Raw genomic sequence first — 20,590 nt, 5'->3', positions numbered from 1 at the left:
ATGGAAGCCCACAGAAAAGGTAAGATAGCGCAAAAACTTAATTTACAACATATGTCCAAACAAGATTAATTCTGTCTTTGGGATAGAGATATTTAATTTTAAACAGGTTTCAGAAAAAAAATTGTGTAGAGAATTGTGCCATTTTGGGTCAAATATCATAATATTTTGCAATTTTTGAGAATTTTTTAAGCTGTTACCATGGTATTCACAGCTCTAAAAATCACAGAAAATATCAGTTTACTTATCCTTCAGAGCTCTATTAAAATTGCAAATGTTGTACAGATTTCAAATATATATACTTTATTAGAGGTTATATGTAAGGTTAACTGGCAATGTTTACATATCTAAAACAAGTGCCATATTTTTCAGAATTTGGCATTTTTACTGTACACTGCTACCTTATAAAGACCAATTTTTTTATCTTTTTTTTTTGGTGTTTTTTTCCCCAGAATTATACAAAGGCGTGAATAACTTTTCCCCATCATCAATTTGCCTGTTCTCTAATTCAAGCTGACAAAATCCCTGAAAATGTATAATGTCATTGTTCTTTTCATTCCACTAATCAGGAAGTTGATTTTGTTCAAAATTAATCCATTACTCTGCCAATGTGGATGTGTGTGGGAGTGAGATTCAAATTATTCCGTGACTTCTCATAAACAGTTATTTGAAAGTGTTCTCCATCCCTATGACATCAAGCCGTACTGTACCTGATTACAAGGCCTCGTCCTTACCTTATATATCGCAGTCATGTCAATCAAACCTTGCCCATCCCTTCTTAATCTGGACACTTTCAGGGCTATATTTTGGGTTGATTATGTACATAATTAATCTGACACAATTAGAGTAGTCCGTCAATAACTGTCGTGTGTCATTAAAGTCTCTCAATTAAGTTGGAGGCAAACAGGACCAGATTTGTTTGATTAATGGCACTGTTGACACAGTTAATAGTAATATTCATGATCAGTATTAAGGGACCTAGCTTCAAAAACAAACATAAGTAATGACTGACATAAAAATGATATGAATGTGGAAATTGTCATCTGTCGATGTCATTTCTATTTCACTTCCTTCAACAAATATATTTCCCTTTAATTGTTATCAACTTTCTATTATCTGGTAAGGAGTTCTCTGTGGGTGTGCATATTAATTATCAGGAATGTTTTCAATGTTAGAACATAAACATGAAACTAGGTACACCTAATTAATATCTAATTAGACAGATGTGTGCTCACTTTATTGATCATTTTGATGGGTTTTTTTAGGAGTTATATCCCTTTAATGATTTCTTATCGTAATTTTTTATGTGGGATCAGGGAGTTTGCTTTTGTGCACAGTACCGAAATTCCCCTTGACAAATTTTTTTCTTCAATCATGACAACAAAAAATCACTTTCAAAAGCAATGATCAGTAATTCCTTTGTCCGTAACCATACAGTGACAAATGTCGTTGTCAACATATTAGATTGGACTCTGCCAGTGGGCCATGTATCATGGGATGAATAGTTATATATACGACTCAAAGGCTTGTGTGTTACCTAAGATATTGTGTATTCAGTATCAGTAAAACCTGTATAAGTACAATGTTATAAACATGGGGGCAATTAGGTTAGACATGAACTATAATAAAACAGAGTGTGAAAAACACATCAATTTATCACAACGATCAAGCTCAGCCTGCCCGAACAAAGGCGGACGATTTACAAAGAAAACTCTGTGATGACTTGACGTCACACTTAATAACGTTACGAAACCATAACCTTAAAGAATACAAGACATCTCCACTACATAAATTGACAGCTCTATCTCGTAACAAGACATTTCTACCCACATACACACGAACAATGGAACAGGTACCCAAGCTGGTTACCCAGGTGTGACGGCTAAATATAGATCGCTTCTTCTAGAGAACGGCACATGCACATGTTCACGACAATAAATAAAGCCACTCGTTCACTCACATCAACACAGGTATCTATACTGACTAACACAGGCTAATAATTACAGGTAATACATAGCTAAAAGCTTACTGCATGACGATATGTCATATACTGTGTTGGTGAAAAAATGATATTATAAAAATGAATAAGATATTTTCCAGCAGAAAAATTGTCTTCTTTTTGAATATTTATGAAAAAGATAATTAATTTATTGATCAAGTATTACTGGAAAGACAGCATTAAATGTATTACTGTATTTATCCATTAATTAATAAGCCCTTGTCCTCTATATACTCGATACATGCTTCATAACAACAAACTCAATATAGGACTTACAAGACCACCTTACCACGGCCCATACTTCTGAACCAATCCCATTGGCCAATACAAACTGCACGTACTCCCCGATCTATATGACCGACACGTGAAGCTATAGGACAAATATTTCCCGCTATTCTCCGAAATTTGAATTCTTTTTTTCATAATTGGTGTGCAAATAAACGCTCCCCAAACATAACTACTAAATTTTAACACTAGGATAGGATAGGATGCTCATTTAAGGATAGATATGGTATTGGGAAAAATTAACAGCTGAAAATTTGGTGGGATTGCTAATAAGGATACTGTACATGTACCCCTAATATAAGTAAAATATACTGGTGTAGCTGTACATTTCAAATGTCATAAAAAGGTTTTGCAGTTTAATGTTTTACTTTCTTTCTTTTAGAATCAACTTCGACTTCAGTTTTGATGATGCCATTGTGAAACAATATGGCTGTGAAGTTCATGCCTATGATCCGAGGTAAGTTTACATAGTAGTGTATAGTTGGGGTACATCAGTCTTACTTTCAGTATATAAACAGTACAGATGTGAAGTTCAGGCCTAGGTAGGGTAGAGTTGGGGTACAGTCTACCTTCAGTATATAAACAGTACGGATGTGAAGTTCAGGCCTACAGTCCTAGGTAGGGTATAGTTGGGGTACAGTATACATTCAGTATATAAACAGTACGGATGTGAAGTTCAGGCCTAGGTAGGGTAGAGTTGGGGTACAGTCTACCTTCAGTATATAAACAGTACAGATGTGAAGTTCAGGCCTAGCCTAGGAGGTAGGGGGTACAGTCTACCTTCAGTATATAAACAGTACGGATGTGAAGTTCAGGCCTACAGTCCATATAGGGGTACAGTCTACCTTCAGTATATAAACAGTACGGATGTGAAGTTCAGGCCTACAGTCCTATAGTTCGGGTACAGTCTACCTTCAGTATATAAACAGTATGGATGTGAAGTTCAGGCCTTTGGTCCTATAGAGGGTACAGTCTACCTTCAGTATATAAACAGTATGGATGTGAAGTTCAGACCTAGGTAGGGTATAGTTGGGGTACAGTCTACCTTCAGTATATAAACAGTATGGATGTGAAGTTCAGACCTAGGTAGGGTCCTATAGAGGGTACAGTCTACCTTCAGTATATAAACAGTACGGATGTGAAGTTCCTACAGTCCTAGGTAGGGTATAGTTGGGGTACAGTCTACCTTCAGTATATAAAACAGTATGGATGTGAAGTTCAGGCCTTTGGTCCTATAGAGGGTACAGTCTACCTTCAGTATATAAACAGTACGGATGTGAAGTTCAGACCTATTGTCCTATAGAGGGTACAGTCTACCTTCAGTATATAAACAGTATGTATGTGAGGTAAAAAAGACCTGTACATGTGATCCAATGTAAGTTTAAACATCATAATGTAGTTGGGGGTGCAGTCCAAGTGACCTTGAGGAAACAGATTGATATTTCATTGTTTCGTCCCCACCATAAAAAGGGGGGGGAGCATGTAGTTTTACCTATATCCTTCCCATCTCATCGCATCATGTCCCGTCTTGTCCGGATGCAATGTAACTAGCTAATCTCAGAAACTGCTGATGCAATCCTCACCAAACTTGGTTTTGGGTGTGAAATGGCAGCAGGTCATTTAAGTTTGGCTGGCATGAAGTGAAAATACCTATAATATTAGATTGTTAAATTGAAATACCAATATACAGTTTTTGAGGTCAGTCTAAATGACCTTTAAACAACTGCATGCCTGGCTGTTAGAAAATATAACCGTCACTAATTAGTCCCCTGCCGTTTGAAAAACGGGGGGACTATAGGTTTACCCTCCGTCCGTCTGTCCGTCCGTCCGTCCGTCCCTCCGTCCGTCTGTCTGTCTGTCTGTCTGTCACGCAATAGTTGTCCGGACAACTCCTTCTAAAGTACTACTCCGATTTTAATGAAACTTGGTATACATGATCAGTATAACATGTAGTTGTGCATCCCACATTTTTTTTTCAAAAATTCATTTTTCAAAATGGCCGCCGACTTCTCATTGGTTGAGACTTGTCCGGACAACTCCTCCTCAAGTACTACTCCGATTTAAACGAAACTTGGTATACATGATCAGTATCACATGTAGTTGTGCATCCCAATTTTTCTTTTCGATAAAAAACATTTTTCAAAATGGCTGCCGGCTTCTCATTGGTTGAGACTTGTCCGGACAACTCCTCCTCAAGTACTACTCCGATTTTAATGAAACTTGGTATACGTGATCAGTATAACACGTAGTTTAAAAAATGGGAAATAAATAGTTGCACTCCTGGGTCAGGCAGGGGACTTTGTATTGCTGTTGCAATACTATCCATCCTTGTTTGATAAGTTAAAACATCATGCCAGATGGACTTCTATGCAATGTGCTTTGCCTGGTACAATACATACCTGGGGTAGATTTGAACATAGTGGCAGAAATCCCTATGTCTACATATCCATGTATATCATATAATCCTATTGGATTAAATCCTATTATAAATGTAACATTAAAAAATACTAACTACTGAAATCTTTTGATAAAAATGTGGTTTGTCAAAACTCAAAACTTACCAGGTATATAAAAACTTTTTTCTTGCATTGCAGTATGAACATGATGGACCATGTCCACGGAAATAAAGTATTTTTTCACAGCATCGGCTTGACCAGCGATAATAAAACCATGAATGTAAAAGGCATTCCGTGGAAAATGGGAACATTTGGAAAACACAGATCCATCAACGGCCACGTAAAAGTGAGTATCCCGGGGGTAGTGCTGGGTATCTAGTAATCTAGTGCAAGTTTTGACTGTTATCAACCATCATTTTAACTTCTTCCCAATAACCAGGCCTGAATTGACCTACTTTCATTAGGTCTCTTTCAAGGTCAAAGGGGTCAAGTCTGTATAAATTGTTCAATGACATCTTAGGGATACAGTAATCTGTTGTTCCAGTCAAGCCTTTTGGGATTAGAAGCTTCCAAGTTTCAATTGCATGACCTTGACAGACCTTCAAAGTCACAGCCTTATAATGGTCGGATATGTTAAAATTTTACAAGCATAAACAACCTGTACATATCCGATCTCGGGTGACAGTTATGGACCATTTGTCTCTTGCTATGTGTTTAGCTAATTTTCAGATCAATATGGAAAGAATTGACCGATGTCCAGTTGTTCACACATGTGTCCTATTTATAAGAACAGTTGAGTTTCTCACATCTGATAACCTGCTGAGGATGTCATGTTTACTGCCAAAAAAAAAAAAAATATAGCAGTTTGAGTGAATTCGATCAGAAGCTAAACTGACTGTGGTCTGAAGAATCAAGCTCACTTTGGTTATATATAACGCGTATGTGTACGGAAACCACAAGTTACCATTTGTAAAATGGTGCATGTCTTGATAATTATGTACGGTTTAACCATGGTCTATTTCCTTTTGTCCAACCACAGAACCTAAATTTCATCTGCAAATTTCTGTTTCTGTTTGCTGTCGGTTTGCTGGGTATTTTGAGGCAGAGTCTCCTTGTAGTAGTTGGTGACTACCTCACTGAACATCATACAGGGAGGCCCATCGCATGCAATCCAGAGTAATTAGGGTAAAGTGTGTTGCTGAAGGATGCAACCACATCAGCACAGACTGGCCCGTTTCTCAGCTTCCCGAGAAACACAATCTGACATGGGTAGCTAGGGAGCATCGAACCACACACATCGGATCTTCACATTAGGTTACATTGTCGGCACTCTAACCACGTAATATCAGGTGACGATCCGAGGTGTGTGGTTCGACACTCCCTACCCTCGTCATCTGCACTAATGCATCATCATTTGTTGGTAGCATGGCAGTAATTGGTTGCTAATTACTGGCATATATGTAATCAAATTAGAATAAACAGTCTCAATTTCACAAATTGTTGATGATGGAAGTCGGTAAGTAAAGGACTTGCCTGTTGTCTAATCCCTTTAGTTAATACATTACTGTTATATTTACCACTACTTGCATTATTTTTGTTATGATGACAATAAAATATTTTGAAATGAAGTAATCGAAATTGATTTACAAGAGCTGGATAATACAAGGGAGATAACTCAGTATTTAAATTGTCGGCATACCTAGTAATTCTGTAACTTATATTGTTTCCTAAAATAAGGATTTATTTCTTGTCATAGTTGTTATCAGATTAGAACTACAGACATAGATTACTAACCGTTTGTCCACCCATATGTCAGTCTTCATAAACCATTGGTTGAACTGTTTTTGGACATGTTTCTTCTAAAAATCCTACATTTATCAAAAAAAGAATGTTCTTCTTTGTGACTTCAATTTGTGAAAAAAAAAAATAATAAAAATTGACATATTTTGGCAAAATGTCAAGGACTTTTGGTGAAATTTTCAAAGGACAGTATCTTGCATCCATCTGAAGATGCTATTTCGACTTTTTTGGATGAAATCTGATTTATTTCTGATGTTTTCAGAGGCCAATTGATATCTTAAAAGTGGACATCGAGGATTGGGAATGGGTGGCGTTACCTGAAATGTTGAATTCTGGGATGCTTCGGGATGTGCAGCAATTTGTCATAGAACTCCACCTGACTAGGGTCAAAGCTGAACCAAGTACTGTACAGTACCTCAAGTGCTTGAAAATACTCAAAGATATATATGACGAAGGATTCAGAATATTCTGGACACATCGCAATCTATGGTGCAAATTTTACTCATCGTTTGGACGTGATGAAAGATGTGGATGTCATGAGGTTTCGTTTGTGCGAGTGAAATGATCCGACACTTGGTGTTTATTTTCACTCAAATTTTCATCGAATGCAAGTATAAGTACCCTGTGAAGTTATTTTTAAATGACAGAAAACATTCATGCTGAGTAAAGTTTTACACAAATGTTGCTGTGTATAGTTGTTGAAAGATAAATTTGTGAAATTTTAAGTGTGTGTGCACAATATAAGGCACTTACTGACAGCAGGTCCTTGTTCACAATCGTAGCCAGCTGTTATAAAGTCATTTCATTTTGAGGAATTATGGTATTTCAAGTCATTCTGAATAATGAATTCTATTTTAACAGGGAGACTTCAAAGTTGGTTTTGAAATTTCATTAAGTGCTGTTTAACATGAAATATTCGTGTGAACTTTCATTCGTTGTTCGGAGATTTCAATTTTATTGTTCATGGTTAGCCAATGCAACAATAATATAACAATAATACATTCATGGTTCCATAGCAACCACAAAAACAACAAAAATTTATACACAACAAATATTACATGTTATACTGTAGATGTCAACTTTTACTCCATCATAATGAATAAAGTTGATTTTTTTTAATGAAATTGTATATTTCAAATGATTTTGATTTGCTGTAAATGGAACAGCAAAAGGCTTTATATTAAGTGTCTATTGTTAAACTGTGCCTCATGAATATTTAAAGATTAGCCATGTGGATGTTTTTTGAAAAAAGATTTCCCTTGAAACATCTTGAGATTATCGTATATACGTAAGGAATTTCATGTTTCATTTTTGTGGAGAGAAAGTGAGATTAGTTATTGTGAGGTGAAGTGATCAAGCATAATGTATAAAGTTTGAGAATATTTTTTGAGCATAAAGTAATTACTATGATACAGATATTTTTATACATTTAAGCCACTAAAAATGTTTTATCACCATTTGAAATGTTTATGATATTACTATAGAGATCACTGTAATAATAATCAAAAAGCGTATTATTATTTTTTTTTTTATAATATTTTTATTATATTAAATGTCTAGAACAGACCATCGATTTGATTTTAATAGAATTTTTGTCTTAGTTTTTCTTGATTAAGAATTGTATTTAGATGAAACATTTAACTCATTAGTCAAAACGAATGCCATGTGAAGCTCACATAACCAGCAATGCAAAATGGAGTTTGTACTATGTAATTGGCCTTGTCATTGAACAGAATTCATTTTCATATGAGAGATTACATTGTTGTCATTCTTCAGTATGCAGTCAAACCTGCTACGAAGACTACCTGTATTATGAGACCACCTGTGTTATAAGACCACTCTTAGACTTGCCGTTGTAGTTGTTTCATGTTTACAGAACCTGTGTAAAGATTCCACTTTATGGACTTTGTGGTCTCTGGAAGCAAGTTAAAAGGCTGTAAAGTATAACCTGTCTAAACCGGATGTGACCGGGACCAGAATGTTTGGCCGGTTTACACAGGTATCCTGTTTATATTGATCGGTAATAATCAAACTTAACTCAAATTTAACTATGTACTATAATTTAAGATGGAAAACACCAGCCCCAAACAATAAATCCAGAATAGACAAGGATCCAGATTAGACAGGGGTCGGTTTTGACAAGTTATACTGTATATCTTTTCAAGGTTGCATATGTTTATTATGACATCTAATATATTATCATATATTGCCTTTGTGTATGTAGAATGATGTCATTATTCATGTAGTCAGAGTTAAATGATAATTGTACCATATCTATCCTATAACAAGCCCAAAGGTTGTTGAATAGTCAAACACATCGTTTAGCATTCATTATATGGCTGGATCTGCTTTAGAGATATTGAGCGTGTCTGGAATTGTTACCCTGATTTCATTAATTTTCCTAAACTTAAACTGATATTCTGCCTTCAGCAGTGTCTTCCCGTTGTTAAAATTTAAGTTTAGGAAAATAAATTAGTTGTTTTGAGGCCTGATGTTAAAACAGTGAGTATAGAAAGCCAAGGCATGATTGTGTAAGGAAAATGATATTTTTTTATGTTGATTTTTACAATACATTTCAAAGTTATGTATGTCCTATTTTAATTACTTCTTCAAATTAATGATTTCCAGTCTCTTTTTAGGCCCTGTAATATTTTTAATAGCTGTTTCCAGATTGTTTTGAATTGAAGTAACATGATAGTAATTTTTATTATTTTTTTAAAAATTTTAATTCAAAATTTGATGACGATGTATAAAATTGTGGATCGTTGTAGTGTATATGTAGGAGCTGTCACTGGATAGATCTGTTTAAAGCTTGAGAGTTCAGGGTCACTGTGATGTTTCAGGCTCTATTTCCTGTTGGCTGATATTAAGAAGACACTTGACATTTTGATAAGTGCTGTGCTGTTGTAATGTTTTGTGTAAGATATGTTGGCCCTTTCCTTAACAGTTGTGGTTACATGTATTTTGTATCTCCTCTGTTAGGATTTTATGATTTTATTTTGAAAAACAAAATAAAAGATAATAAAAAAATCCGTGTTCATTTCCCTAGTACATTTCATGTCTCTTTACTCAAATTACCATCTATAAACAGGATTTACAAAAATTTCTTCTCACTTTTAATAAAATATCTTTCTCATTTTCATGTTAATATTTCCAGTTATGATATTTCTTAGATTCACATGTTTTTCCCACCATACAGCACTGTTGAGAAGAAATTATACATGTTTTCCCATCCTGCATCACTGTTGTGTCAAAATATTACCTAGTACACAATTTTCCCATCATGCATCGCTGTTGGGTCAAAAATATTACCTAGTACACGATTTTCCCATCATTCATTGCTGTTGAGTCAAAATATTACCTGGTACACGTTTTCCCCCCCATCATGCATTGCTGTTGAGTCAAAATATTACCTGGTACACATTTTTCCCCATGATGCACCACTGTTGAGTCAAAATATTACCTAGTACACGATTTTCCCATCATGCATCGCTGTTGAGTCAAAATATTACCTGGTACACGTTTTTCCTATCATACAGCACTATTGAAAAGAAATTCTACATTTTTTCCCATCATGCATCACTGTTGAGTCAAAATATTACCTGCAGGTATACATTTTTTCCCCCATCATGCATCACTGTTCATCATGCATCAATGTTCAGATTGCTTTGTCATTATTGCAGGGATAACAAATTTTTCTAGTCAATTTCTTACAATCATCTAATACTCATGTAAATGTATATATGTATGTGAAAAATTCTTCCCTACGAGTCTAAATGTTACATATAGTTCTGGATCAAAGTGAACACAAGTTTGAATTCCTTTGTTACATTAAGTATTATTTTAATACAATGTGTTCACATGGATATCAAGGAGTGATAAGTAAAGTCTTTGATGGTGTAAATTTTAGTTTCAATGTTTGACATGAATCTCCGTTCGGTGTGAATGCACTAGTATAATGTATTATGTAGATAGCATAATATTTTAAAATGGGTAAAAGTAGAGACAATGTATTTTGAATGAGATTATGTTGACTTTTGATATTTGTTTTAAGTATATTTTGTACCAGAAGTCCCCTCCCCTGGAGTCTGTTGCTTACCATTCTGTCCATAGATGAGCCCCTCCAATTGTGTAAAAGTTCAGTATGAAAGTTTGGAGAGAGCTTATGTGATCTCCTGATTTTAAAAAATATGATTCTACACAAACGAAAGAGGCTTGTTTGTAGGCAGGGGGCATAATTATGAAAATATAATCAGTGCACGATCAATTTTGTTGACAGGAAGTGATTTCATTTATTATTTAAAACTGGATAATTTGAAGTTCAATGCAAATTACAATGGAAATTTGTTGACAAGGAATTTTATGATAATTTTGCTATGTTATCTTTTTGGATATACATGTATTCCGTTTATAGTAACCAAAGAGATTATTCTGTAAAGCTTTAACCACACGATAATAGGCCATTTTTGTTTATTGAGATCCGAACAGTGTATAGAGTTGTTGGTATATGAAATAAAATGGACCTATAGCTAGTTATTTACCATAGTTTAAATTTATGTTACTTTCTTGACGGGTTTTTTCAAAGCTTTCAAAGCCTGTAATTTTTGATAACAAAAGGCACCACGGTTTAATTTTTTAGTACGGGAACAATCCAAGGGACATAACTCTTGAAATGCATAAGTTTTTATATTATCCTAGAATACAGCAGAAATAAAGTTTATACGGTTGTATATGTCCGTAAAATACAAATTGATCTTTTACTTTGTGATAAGAATTAACAAAAAAAAACCATTAGCACAGGATCAAGTACATATGTACATAATTATTCATAAATGAATTCTCAGCATAACTACGCAAGCTTCAAAATACCCATCTATCTTCACTCTAACTGCTTATAAATAATGCTGTAGGTAGCGCTCTTAGCTTTTCGGGAAGCTAACATTTATTTCAAGATTAAAATTGTATGTTTTTCAGATTTAGAATTAATTTAACCTTCATTTGGTTACTGCCAAAATTATCTGCAATGTCTGAATGTATTGTGGTCTTTTGATTTTAAAAAGTTTGAGTAACGTTCCTTTTACACCTTAATTAATATATTGATATAACATTCTAGTCACCATTACCTAAATGTCCACAGTGTTCTCAAAATGACCTTATGACCTTGTAAGATATATATGATATTATGAAAATACATGTATATCTTGTTTTGATTTTTAAAAACAAATTATTTAAAAACTGCCCTTTGTTATGTTTTTGAAACAGTTGTTATTCAATAATACATGATTTTCAAGTTAAGTTTTTATATATTCCTAAATGGTTGCTTCATGGCAGTAATTTTGATATAAAGATTACAGTTATAGTTTATTTGATTCTTTTTTATTTAGATTGCCCTGTCATAGCATAATTGATAATTAACGGCTCTTCCAAATAATTGTAATTAATTAAATATTTCTTTCAGATTAATTAACTTCGTAAATGCCAAAAATATTTAGCGATCCAGTATGTGTTTAACTTCATTAAAATGTATGCTTCCTTACAAATTTTATGTCACATTAGAGTTGTATTCCTTGATAGTATTTTTTATCAATATTTCCCAAATATTTCAGTATTTGATTTTTGTTTTTGTTCATTTTTAGATAATCATTCATAAACACATTTCCATGTGAACAAGATATACGTGATGTGGAACTCTTTAGCAGGAAGGTGCATTTAGCATCGTAAAGTCAAACCTGCTCGAGAGACCATGTGTAAAGACCACATATAATAATGGACCATTTTAAAACTTCCAGTTCTTTTTATCTGTATTATTTTATGGGCTTCAAATGTGGGCTATGAACTAATGTTTGACAGTATATTTAAACCCCACCGAAAAAACTTTCACCTACAGAGAAGGGAAAGAACTATATTTGTAGAGTATCTGTTTTTATGGAAAGAAATATTGTCACAAAAATAAAATTCATATGTCCTTTTAAAATTGAGGAAATTTGTAGTACCAGGTATTTTTTTCAGACGATAATTTTTATTTTCAATTTTGTTGAATAAGTTAGTTAGGTATAAGTAGAGTAATACTTTTTGTTAAATAGAACTATTTCCACAAAAACAACATTCAAATATCCTCTTAATTTAAGGAAACAAGTATTTTTTTCAGATTTTTTAATTTATGATTTTGTTGAATATGTTGGTTAAGTATTGTGCGTTTGGATGTCACTGTTGTTATAGGCGATCCACGACATCCTTGCATTTATACCATTGATCTTCATGTATTCAAATTGGACCAATTTGAGGTCAATAACGACAGGTCATTGTTATCTGATGATAACAATAAAGAGAAATTGCCAAAAGATCATCTGTCTTCAATTAGAAGATTCAACCTTTGCTGATCTTAAAATCAAAAGTCAAAAATGCATTTACATTGTATCATTTCAGTCGTCCAATATTCAACTAAAACTTGTATTAGTATATCTTAATACTACAGAGCTGTCTCTCCAAAGTAGGCATTAATATTGATGTATGAAATATCAAAGTGCTTATAAGTATTTTAATTACAAGCCTTAGTATGTACTCATTTGTTAAATGATCAATGAAATATGATTTCACTAATTTTTGAGAATTTGTGAATTAATTTAAGTTGTTATATACTTGGTACTTGTTTAGTTACGTACACTGTATTTGTACATGTACATGGGTTCAATATTAAATGAACATTTGAAATAGATAACGTGTTGTTATTTCTTTGAAAAACACAGCATAGGTTTTGTCAACATATTCCCTTTTCTCATAGACTTTTACAGAGTGAATCAAGTGTGGGCTATTTAAAATCTGTGCTTGATCCAATAAGTTCAAATGAGTCTTATTATTTACTCTTGGGGTCTGCTTCAAAGAGAGATGTTCTTGAGTAATTGTTCATCTCTGTCAGCACTTTTGATTCCCAATTCTCAAATCTGATGGCCAATATTTCTGATATATTTGACACAGGTGATGCACTGTTGGAAGGTGGACAGTAGGATTTTTATCAATACAACAATTTCAAAGTCACTTGATGACAGGCCAAGGCCAAATTTAAAAATCTCTTTAATCTAACGGATATAAGAATAACTGTGTGAAGCAAAGTAACGAGGTCCACAACAAAAGGTCAAGGTCTTTTAGTCAGAAAACTGACCATGCAAAGATCAATTTACATGTTTTCGGGTCAAATGTCTGGGTCAAGTTTTGTGTTTCAACTTATGATCAATTTTGATGTGATAGTATGAATAAAATTGGTGGACATGAATAAACATCAGACAAGGTTATAAGGTCAAGGTCAAGGTCAAAGCTGCTGCTTCCAAATCGAGTATGTTCTATATTGCATTTGATTAGGTGATGTCCGTAAGGGATGCATCAGGCCCAAGGATTGTTAAACAATTTTAAGTCTATTTTTTCAAAGTTTTGACTTGGCCAATCACGGTTAACATCATGAAAAATCATGTACGTGATTGACTAAATAATAGCTTCTAAAATTGGTTCACAATCCTTTTTGTCTGATCCTTGCTGACTTGCGTCGCTACTCTTTATTTTTCTTAAAAACATTGTAATACCTTTCTCCCAATGGATTAATCATTTTCTTGATCAAGTATCTGGAAACGATATTAACACCATTGATGAATATACAACAAAGACAAACTTCTATGATTAGACAACATGTATTTCAATGACAATAAATGATAAATATACAAAACTATATTTTGGGAGTGTCAGTGAACTTTGACCCCTCTGTACAGCTGGTTCCTCTGGAAATGCACTAGCTCCAAACTTTGTCTGACAGCAGTCTGGTGTTGAATCTGTTCCAACAAAACCGGGGAAAAAAAAGTTAAAAAATGTAACAAGTGTTGCTTATCTTCATTGAATATATCATATTCTATCTACCACAACTGATATTCCTGCAAGTTCTATGAAATATTCCAGTTTTCACTTGATGGAAAAGTATTCAAACTGAAACTACAGTGAGCTCTAAAATACCTCTTGACCTGTATTATAGATTTTCTTCAGACAGTGTGGTCTGCCACACAGAAAAATGTGAAAACCATGTCCAAACATGATTATATTACTGTGTGATACATTGTACAATTAATTTTATGTAAAAATATGTACATATCTTTCAGTTCAGGGGAAGTTTTGAAGTGAAACAACTAGAATTTACTACATTTGCAGACCTGCCAACCTTTCAAATTCAAAAATAGTAATTTGGCCCATTTTTGAGCAAAAAAAGAGTAATTCTTAACAATTCTTGCCAAATCTATTGCATCAAAAAGAGTAATTTGCTACTATTTCGAGAGAAAAAAGAGTAACGACCACCACAAAATAGTAAAGATTACTATAAAATAGTAGTTGGCAGGTCTGCATTTGTGTATGCTTGGCCGTCAGTGATTAAGAGTTATCTCCCTTGAGACTGTATACGTCATGGTTTGTAAAGTTATGATACATATTCAAGCCTAACATGATTTAGCCCACATTCGAAAATAAATGAGTAACAGTTATTACCGTCAAACAAGCAATTATTTCACAGTCAGTTCTAGAAACGATCTCCACAAACAAAAATGTTCAGCACAGGTTATTAGACAATCATACAAATACTACTTCAGTATGATTTCCATGGTAATAAAATATGTAAATATACCTGGATATATCAAACTTACATTATCAAACCAGCGAGATAGGTTCATCAATGTCTCTTTTTCATAAAATGTCAGACTTCCCTGAAAAGTAGAAGAGAGCCAGTTTCATTGAAATAACATACACACAGAATATCAAAAAAAAAAATTTTGTTTTTTGTTTTTTGACATGAAAATACATTGTATCACCAAAGGTACCGTTTTATTTGCAATGATAATGAATTTTAACCAGTAACAATTATTTTAATGATTACCGTATTTAGATCTAAATTACCGTGAATAAAGGTAATTTTTGTGTTGTCATAAATCGATTCTAATCATAATTAGATGAAACCAAACTTATCTCAGAATAATGATCAGATATGAGAAACAGATACACTACTTGACTCCCCTCATCACAGTTACAGAATGTTTCTTTTTCACCAAAGACGTTAAAGGTTAATATTGTAAGTATATAATGATTTAAATAATGAAGCAATTTGTATTGCTTACAAAATTAATCCAGTCTCTGAATCAAAATATTTGGAAAGCAAACATTTATAAAAGTCTTCAATTTAACATCACTAAAGCAACAAGAACCAGTGAAATACAAAATTAATGTAGATCCATGCTACCCTGATCCATTGTGTTGAAATATGTCTATAGGACTAGACAGGGGGAAAAAGGTTGAAAATCATATTTTGACACTTGACTTTAAATATTCCATATTTCTGGCAATAAACTCTGGCAATATATCCACCAATGCATACTGTTGTTCAATAAAAAATGGCAACAAATACTATTTCAATGTCCTGCAATAAGCCCATGCTCTTCCTCAAGTCAAAGATTATGTGTTGGCCCAAATGAGCCCCGATGTGCCTATAGCAGGATAGTGCTCTTACCATGCCTTTGACGAGCCCATTGTATAGGAGGATGTCGGCCAAGGTTAGAGAATTGCCCATTACATATACCTTGTCTGTCAAGTAATGGTTGAGCTCCTGTTAGGGGTAGAAGATACATCAAAATTAACTATAATATTATATTAAGTAGAGATAAAATTGATATACTGCATTACATATTATCAGTATACTGTACATGTATACAGATTAGCTGTAGCACTTCGGTCAAATGACACCTGATGTAAAAATATAAAAATATATTTTACAACAACTGCAAAACATGTATTAACAACTTATATTAATTACTCTTGTTGGCACGGATGGAAGCGACATTCAGACTACTCCATTCTTCTGAGCTGAGGGGGGAGGTACATTAACCAAGATTCAGGTAATTCCATTCTCTGAGCTGAGGGGAAGGTGCCTTAACCAACATTCAGACTACTTCATTTTCCTGAGCTGAGGGGGGAGGTACATTAAAGAACATTCAGGTAATTCCATTCTCTGAAGCTGAGGGGGAGGTGCATTAATTACCAACATTCAGATGATTCCATTCTCTTAAGCTGAGTGATGGGGAAGCTAACACTAACAGAATCATTGATTCACAGTTAACCGTCTGGCTACCAACCCCTAATTTGTTGTAAAGAATTTCTCAGCTCAATTCTTACACTAGCTTATCTCCCCGTGGATGAGCGAACATGTCCTAGAACCAAAACTACAACTTTATTTACAATTTTAATATTATATATGAAGAGACAACTAGTAGCCAGTCTATGTTGACTGGTGAGATGTGAGATGTGCATGTGGAACAGAAAATTATCAAAAATATATGTATAACTTGATTAAACAAAAGGACCTGTTGGCCTGTATCCTTCACTAAGTGAGAGGGGAGTGAGTATGTCATATAACTGACACTATAATACCTTGAGAGTGTTTGAGACATCCTTATCTTGTGTTGACCGGTCAATGCGTGTAACTCTGTACTCCAACCATTGGTCAATAGCAGCTTTCTCCTCCGAGGTAGCTCCTAGTGGTCATAGAATGTAAAGTTCAATCAAAATTAAAGGGAAGTAACTCCAGTTATGCAAAATAATGGAACCAGCAGACAATCAATCTACTAGAATATATCTAAACATTTACATTATAAATATATCAGAGTGCACAATTAATACATTTTACTGCCTTCACTAGGAGCCAAGCCCAGTATCTCTAGGTTTCTTAAATTAGCCTCAATCGATCAAGCTGAAGAGAAGTTCTCTCAAGCTGAGTGGTATAGATTGGGGCATTCAGTTCAGTCCAGTAGTGCTACTGTGCTACACACAGTTTTGAACACATTTGATAGTTCCATTTCCCTGAGCTGTCATTAGCCCTTGTCTCAATTTTTATAGGGAGATGAAATGTTGATTCAATATTCTGCTTCGAACATACGTTAATCAACTGAATATTCTTGGTTTCTTCATGAGTAAGATATATTTATTATATATATCTGAAAAATTTCCAAAAGCCTTTCACTTTTGCATGTACTTCTAAAAATGATCAAAATCTTCAGCTCACTCTAATATGCATGTTGTCTTTCACTACTTACCTAGAAGACTTTTTGCATGCTGACTGGATCTTGTTAAATATTTTGCCACAGTTATCAGTCCTTTTGGATTCGAGTTGTTTTGAACTTTCAGAACTGGTACCTGTAATGAAAAAACTCCTTTGTTTATACTTATCAATTAGCCCGAGTTTCCTCTGGTTCTGACGCCATGTCTGATTTAGGTAGCCCAAGTTCCTCTGGCCCTGACACCAGATGGTGTCTGGGCCAGAGGAAACTCGGCTATAATTAATATGGATCGAAAATATTAAAAACATTGATAATATCTCTGATTTGTTCAAATTCAGGAACAAAAAAAAATACCAAAAATGATCAATAATTGTAGAAATAAAGGGAGAGCTTTCAGGTCAACCACAGATATTTGACATTCTGACAGTAAATTGAAATTATAGGTCGTTTCGCACTAAATCCTGATCGCCCTAAGGGTACTTCAGCTACAAGCTAAAGGTCTCTGGCTAATTTTTGGTTCTGACGCAAACTGACAGAGCGCCTGTCATAATTATATTTAAGTTTCTCGCCGTGTTATCCTCTAACATTGTTGGAGTAGCCCTAAGGGTTGTTTTGCGCTAAATCCCGTTCACCCCAGGTTGTTTTGCCCAAATTTTTCATAATTTTTTTTTTCGTCAGGTGGGACACTTTTTTGTACCAATTATTAAACAAACCAAACTTACATTTCTCTTCAATATAATGATATAATTTATACCGGAAGACTGTGAACTATCCATACAACAATACCGCAATATCATAGTACTCTGCCTTGGATGACGCAAGACATCATGGCCGCCAACTATTAGCCAAAACACTGAAAAATGTAAGTGTTGAAAAGTTTATCCAGTGTCTATAAGATAAACACGAAAACTTGACCCCTACAATTAGGATTTAGCAATGGAGTTATTATGTAAGAATCAATTCTGTGATAATGCTTTATATCTTATTTAATTTGCAGGAGATTAATACCTAATTGATATATTCATAATTCTTTATGTTGTTAATTGTACTAGAGTACTAAAAACAGCATATGTAGGTCTCTGATTTTACATTATATAACGAGTGTCCAGCTAAAGGCTCCCCTGGTCACTCATTAAAACTATTTATCTTAGAATATATATAATTTTCGTATCCATTTTAGAATACAAAGTCTCCGATGTTATCTCACATTCGAATTACTGGGTAACTGACAAAATAATCGTAACTGATGACTTACGAAATAATCGTAACTGATGAAATAGTACGTTTTTATATGTATTTTTTTCGGGTTTCAATATGTGGGAAGGGACGCAGGTTAATGATCAATTAACAGGGACATGCCAAATTGTTATGTACACCAATACAATTACCGGTCACACCGCAGGTGGGCGGTGCTATGGGATTAATTTGTCAGATCCCAGCAGGGATGGTAGACCTAAAATGGCCTGGACAGTGAAGTGATCACTGAAGGCTGGATTCAATATCAAAATACATCCAAATACACCCGTCCGATCGCAGTAAAATTTTGTATGGTGTTAGATAGTGTTGTAATGTGTATTTAACAGAAAGAAATATAAGAAAATCTTAAATAACGAATTCCTGGGCGTGAAAAAAACCTCCCTGCACATTCGGACCGCAGTCAGACTGCAGGGCAACTTTATCGTAACTTCGTAAGGTTTAATGCTAAAATTCAATAATATGCTGTAATCTGATCGAAGTGAAATTTTGCATGGTGTTATATAATAGTATAATCTATAAATCACTGAAAAAATATATCAAAATCTTAATCAATGAATTCCTGGGCATGAAAAATTGTCCTAGACACTCCAGAGCCGACCACAGACGGAATACAGGGCAACTTCATCGTAACTTCGTAGGATTTGATGCTAAATTTACAATATGTAAATCCATTGTAACTTTGTAAGATTTAATGCTAAAATTGAGTATTATGCACTCAACCCATCGAAGTGAAATTTTGCACGATGTTAGATAAAGGTATAATTGGTATGTAACAGAAAAAATCATTAGAAAATATAAATGAACGACTTCCTGGGTGTGAAAAAATATGCCCTGGACACTCGAGTGCATACTGCACTGCACTTCAGCTGGTCCGATCAAAGTGAAATTTTGCATGATGTTATATTAGATAATGGTATACGTTCCAGAAAAGATTATCAAAAAATCTTCAATAATGAATTCCTGGGCAAGAAAAATATCTCCCTGTACACTCATTCCTCCCTGGCCATTCATTAGGTGCCACCCCACAGGGGCTCGGTTTAGGAATTCTGAGTAACATCTACATGTACATATAATACACTGGTCTGGCAAACTTGACAATTACTCAGCGTTGCGCAGAGGTACTCGGGTAACATTTGTTATATGATGACTATATATTAAATATATTGTGTACATGTACATGAATAGTGTGGATAAGTGCATGTATATACATGTGAATGTATGTGCGTCGGTGAGGGTGTGTGTAACATATGACATCAGTTAACAACCATAAGACTGTAAATTAAGTATTAATGTACACCCTGATTTTTATAAGGTTTTAGAATGTACATGAATATTTAATTTATAGTGTTGTGGTGATGTTATATGTTACTAAGAATCCCGAAACCGAGTGGACTACTGCTGTACTGTAGTGTAGACCTTTTACTGTTTTAGTCAACATGTGTACCGGTACTGATATTATCATAGCCGATTTTGCTAAATATAAACGGGATGGTTTCTTTTTGTTCATCTAGCGGAACTACAAGATTGATAAACACACTGATGTTAACCTTTTCCTTTCCGTCAAATGAGATCTTTCCACAAGAAACACCTAAATATGTTGCCAGTCGTGAGAGTTCATCACATGTGTCGACCATCTTGGATCTCTATTCGGAAGTTGAAAACACTATGGTAAAATTATATAGATACTCCGCGAGAGACTCGAAAAAAAGAGTGTTTGTTGCAAAGTATATCATTAAAATTTATGTTGCTTGAATATATATTTGATTTAATTCAAAATGATTCAG

The 20,590-nt window shown here is 34.2% G+C and overlaps 2 protein-coding genes across 2 annotated transcripts in view; one reads left to right on the top strand and one right to left on the bottom strand.

Moving 5' to 3' along the window:
• LOC117326066 (methyltransferase-like protein 24) overlaps positions 1-13,192 on the top strand; it is a 43,002-nt gene extending 29,810 nt beyond the window's left edge. Inside the window, exons 4-6 of the mRNA XM_033882667.1 lie at positions 2,664-2,738; positions 4,876-5,023; positions 6,740-13,192. Coding sequence (XP_033738558.1) covers positions 2,664-2,738; positions 4,876-5,023; positions 6,740-7,042 — 526 coding nt within the window. The 3' untranslated portion in view covers positions 7,043-13,192. The remainder of the gene's footprint in view (positions 1-2,663; positions 2,739-4,875; positions 5,024-6,739) is intronic.
• A 948-nt stretch (positions 13,193-14,140) lies between these two features.
• On the bottom strand, positions 14,141-20,468 carry LOC117326067 (eukaryotic translation elongation factor 1 epsilon-1-like). Its single transcript, XM_033882668.1, has 6 exons — positions 20,354-20,468; positions 17,586-17,685; positions 16,924-17,027; positions 16,007-16,102; positions 15,150-15,209; positions 14,141-14,294 (listed from the first exon to the last, which is right to left on the bottom strand). The coding sequence occupies exons 1-6, from the start codon at positions 20,438-20,440 to the stop codon at positions 14,208-14,210; spliced, it is 534 nt and encodes a 177-aa protein (XP_033738559.1). The 5' UTR covers positions 20,441-20,468; the 3' UTR covers positions 14,141-14,207.
• Positions 20,469-20,590: the final 122 nt, after the last annotated feature.

Source organism: Pecten maximus, chromosome 4 (assembly GCF_902652985.1).
Source record: "Pecten maximus chromosome 4, xPecMax1.1, whole genome shotgun sequence".
Classification (NCBI taxonomy): Eukaryota; Metazoa; Mollusca; class Bivalvia; order Pectinida; family Pectinidae; genus Pecten; species Pecten maximus.
Note: the sequence above shows the minus strand (reverse complement) of the source record. Positions and strands in the feature narration are given on the sequence as shown.

Excerpts from the sequence above, each read along its gene's own strand:
- LOC117326067 (XM_033882668.1), bottom strand. The coding sequence starts at position 20,440 with ATGGTCGACACATGTGATGAACTCTCACGACTGGCAACATATTTAGGT. Across the intron at positions 16,103-16,923 it reads ATGTCTCAAACACTCTCAAG|GAGCTCAACCATTACTTGAC; the intron begins GTATTATAGTGT and ends TACCCCTAACAG. Across the intron at positions 15,210-16,006 it reads ATGGGCTCGTCAAAGGCATG|GGAAGTCTGACATTTTATGA; the intron begins GTAAGAGCACTA and ends TCTACTTTTCAG.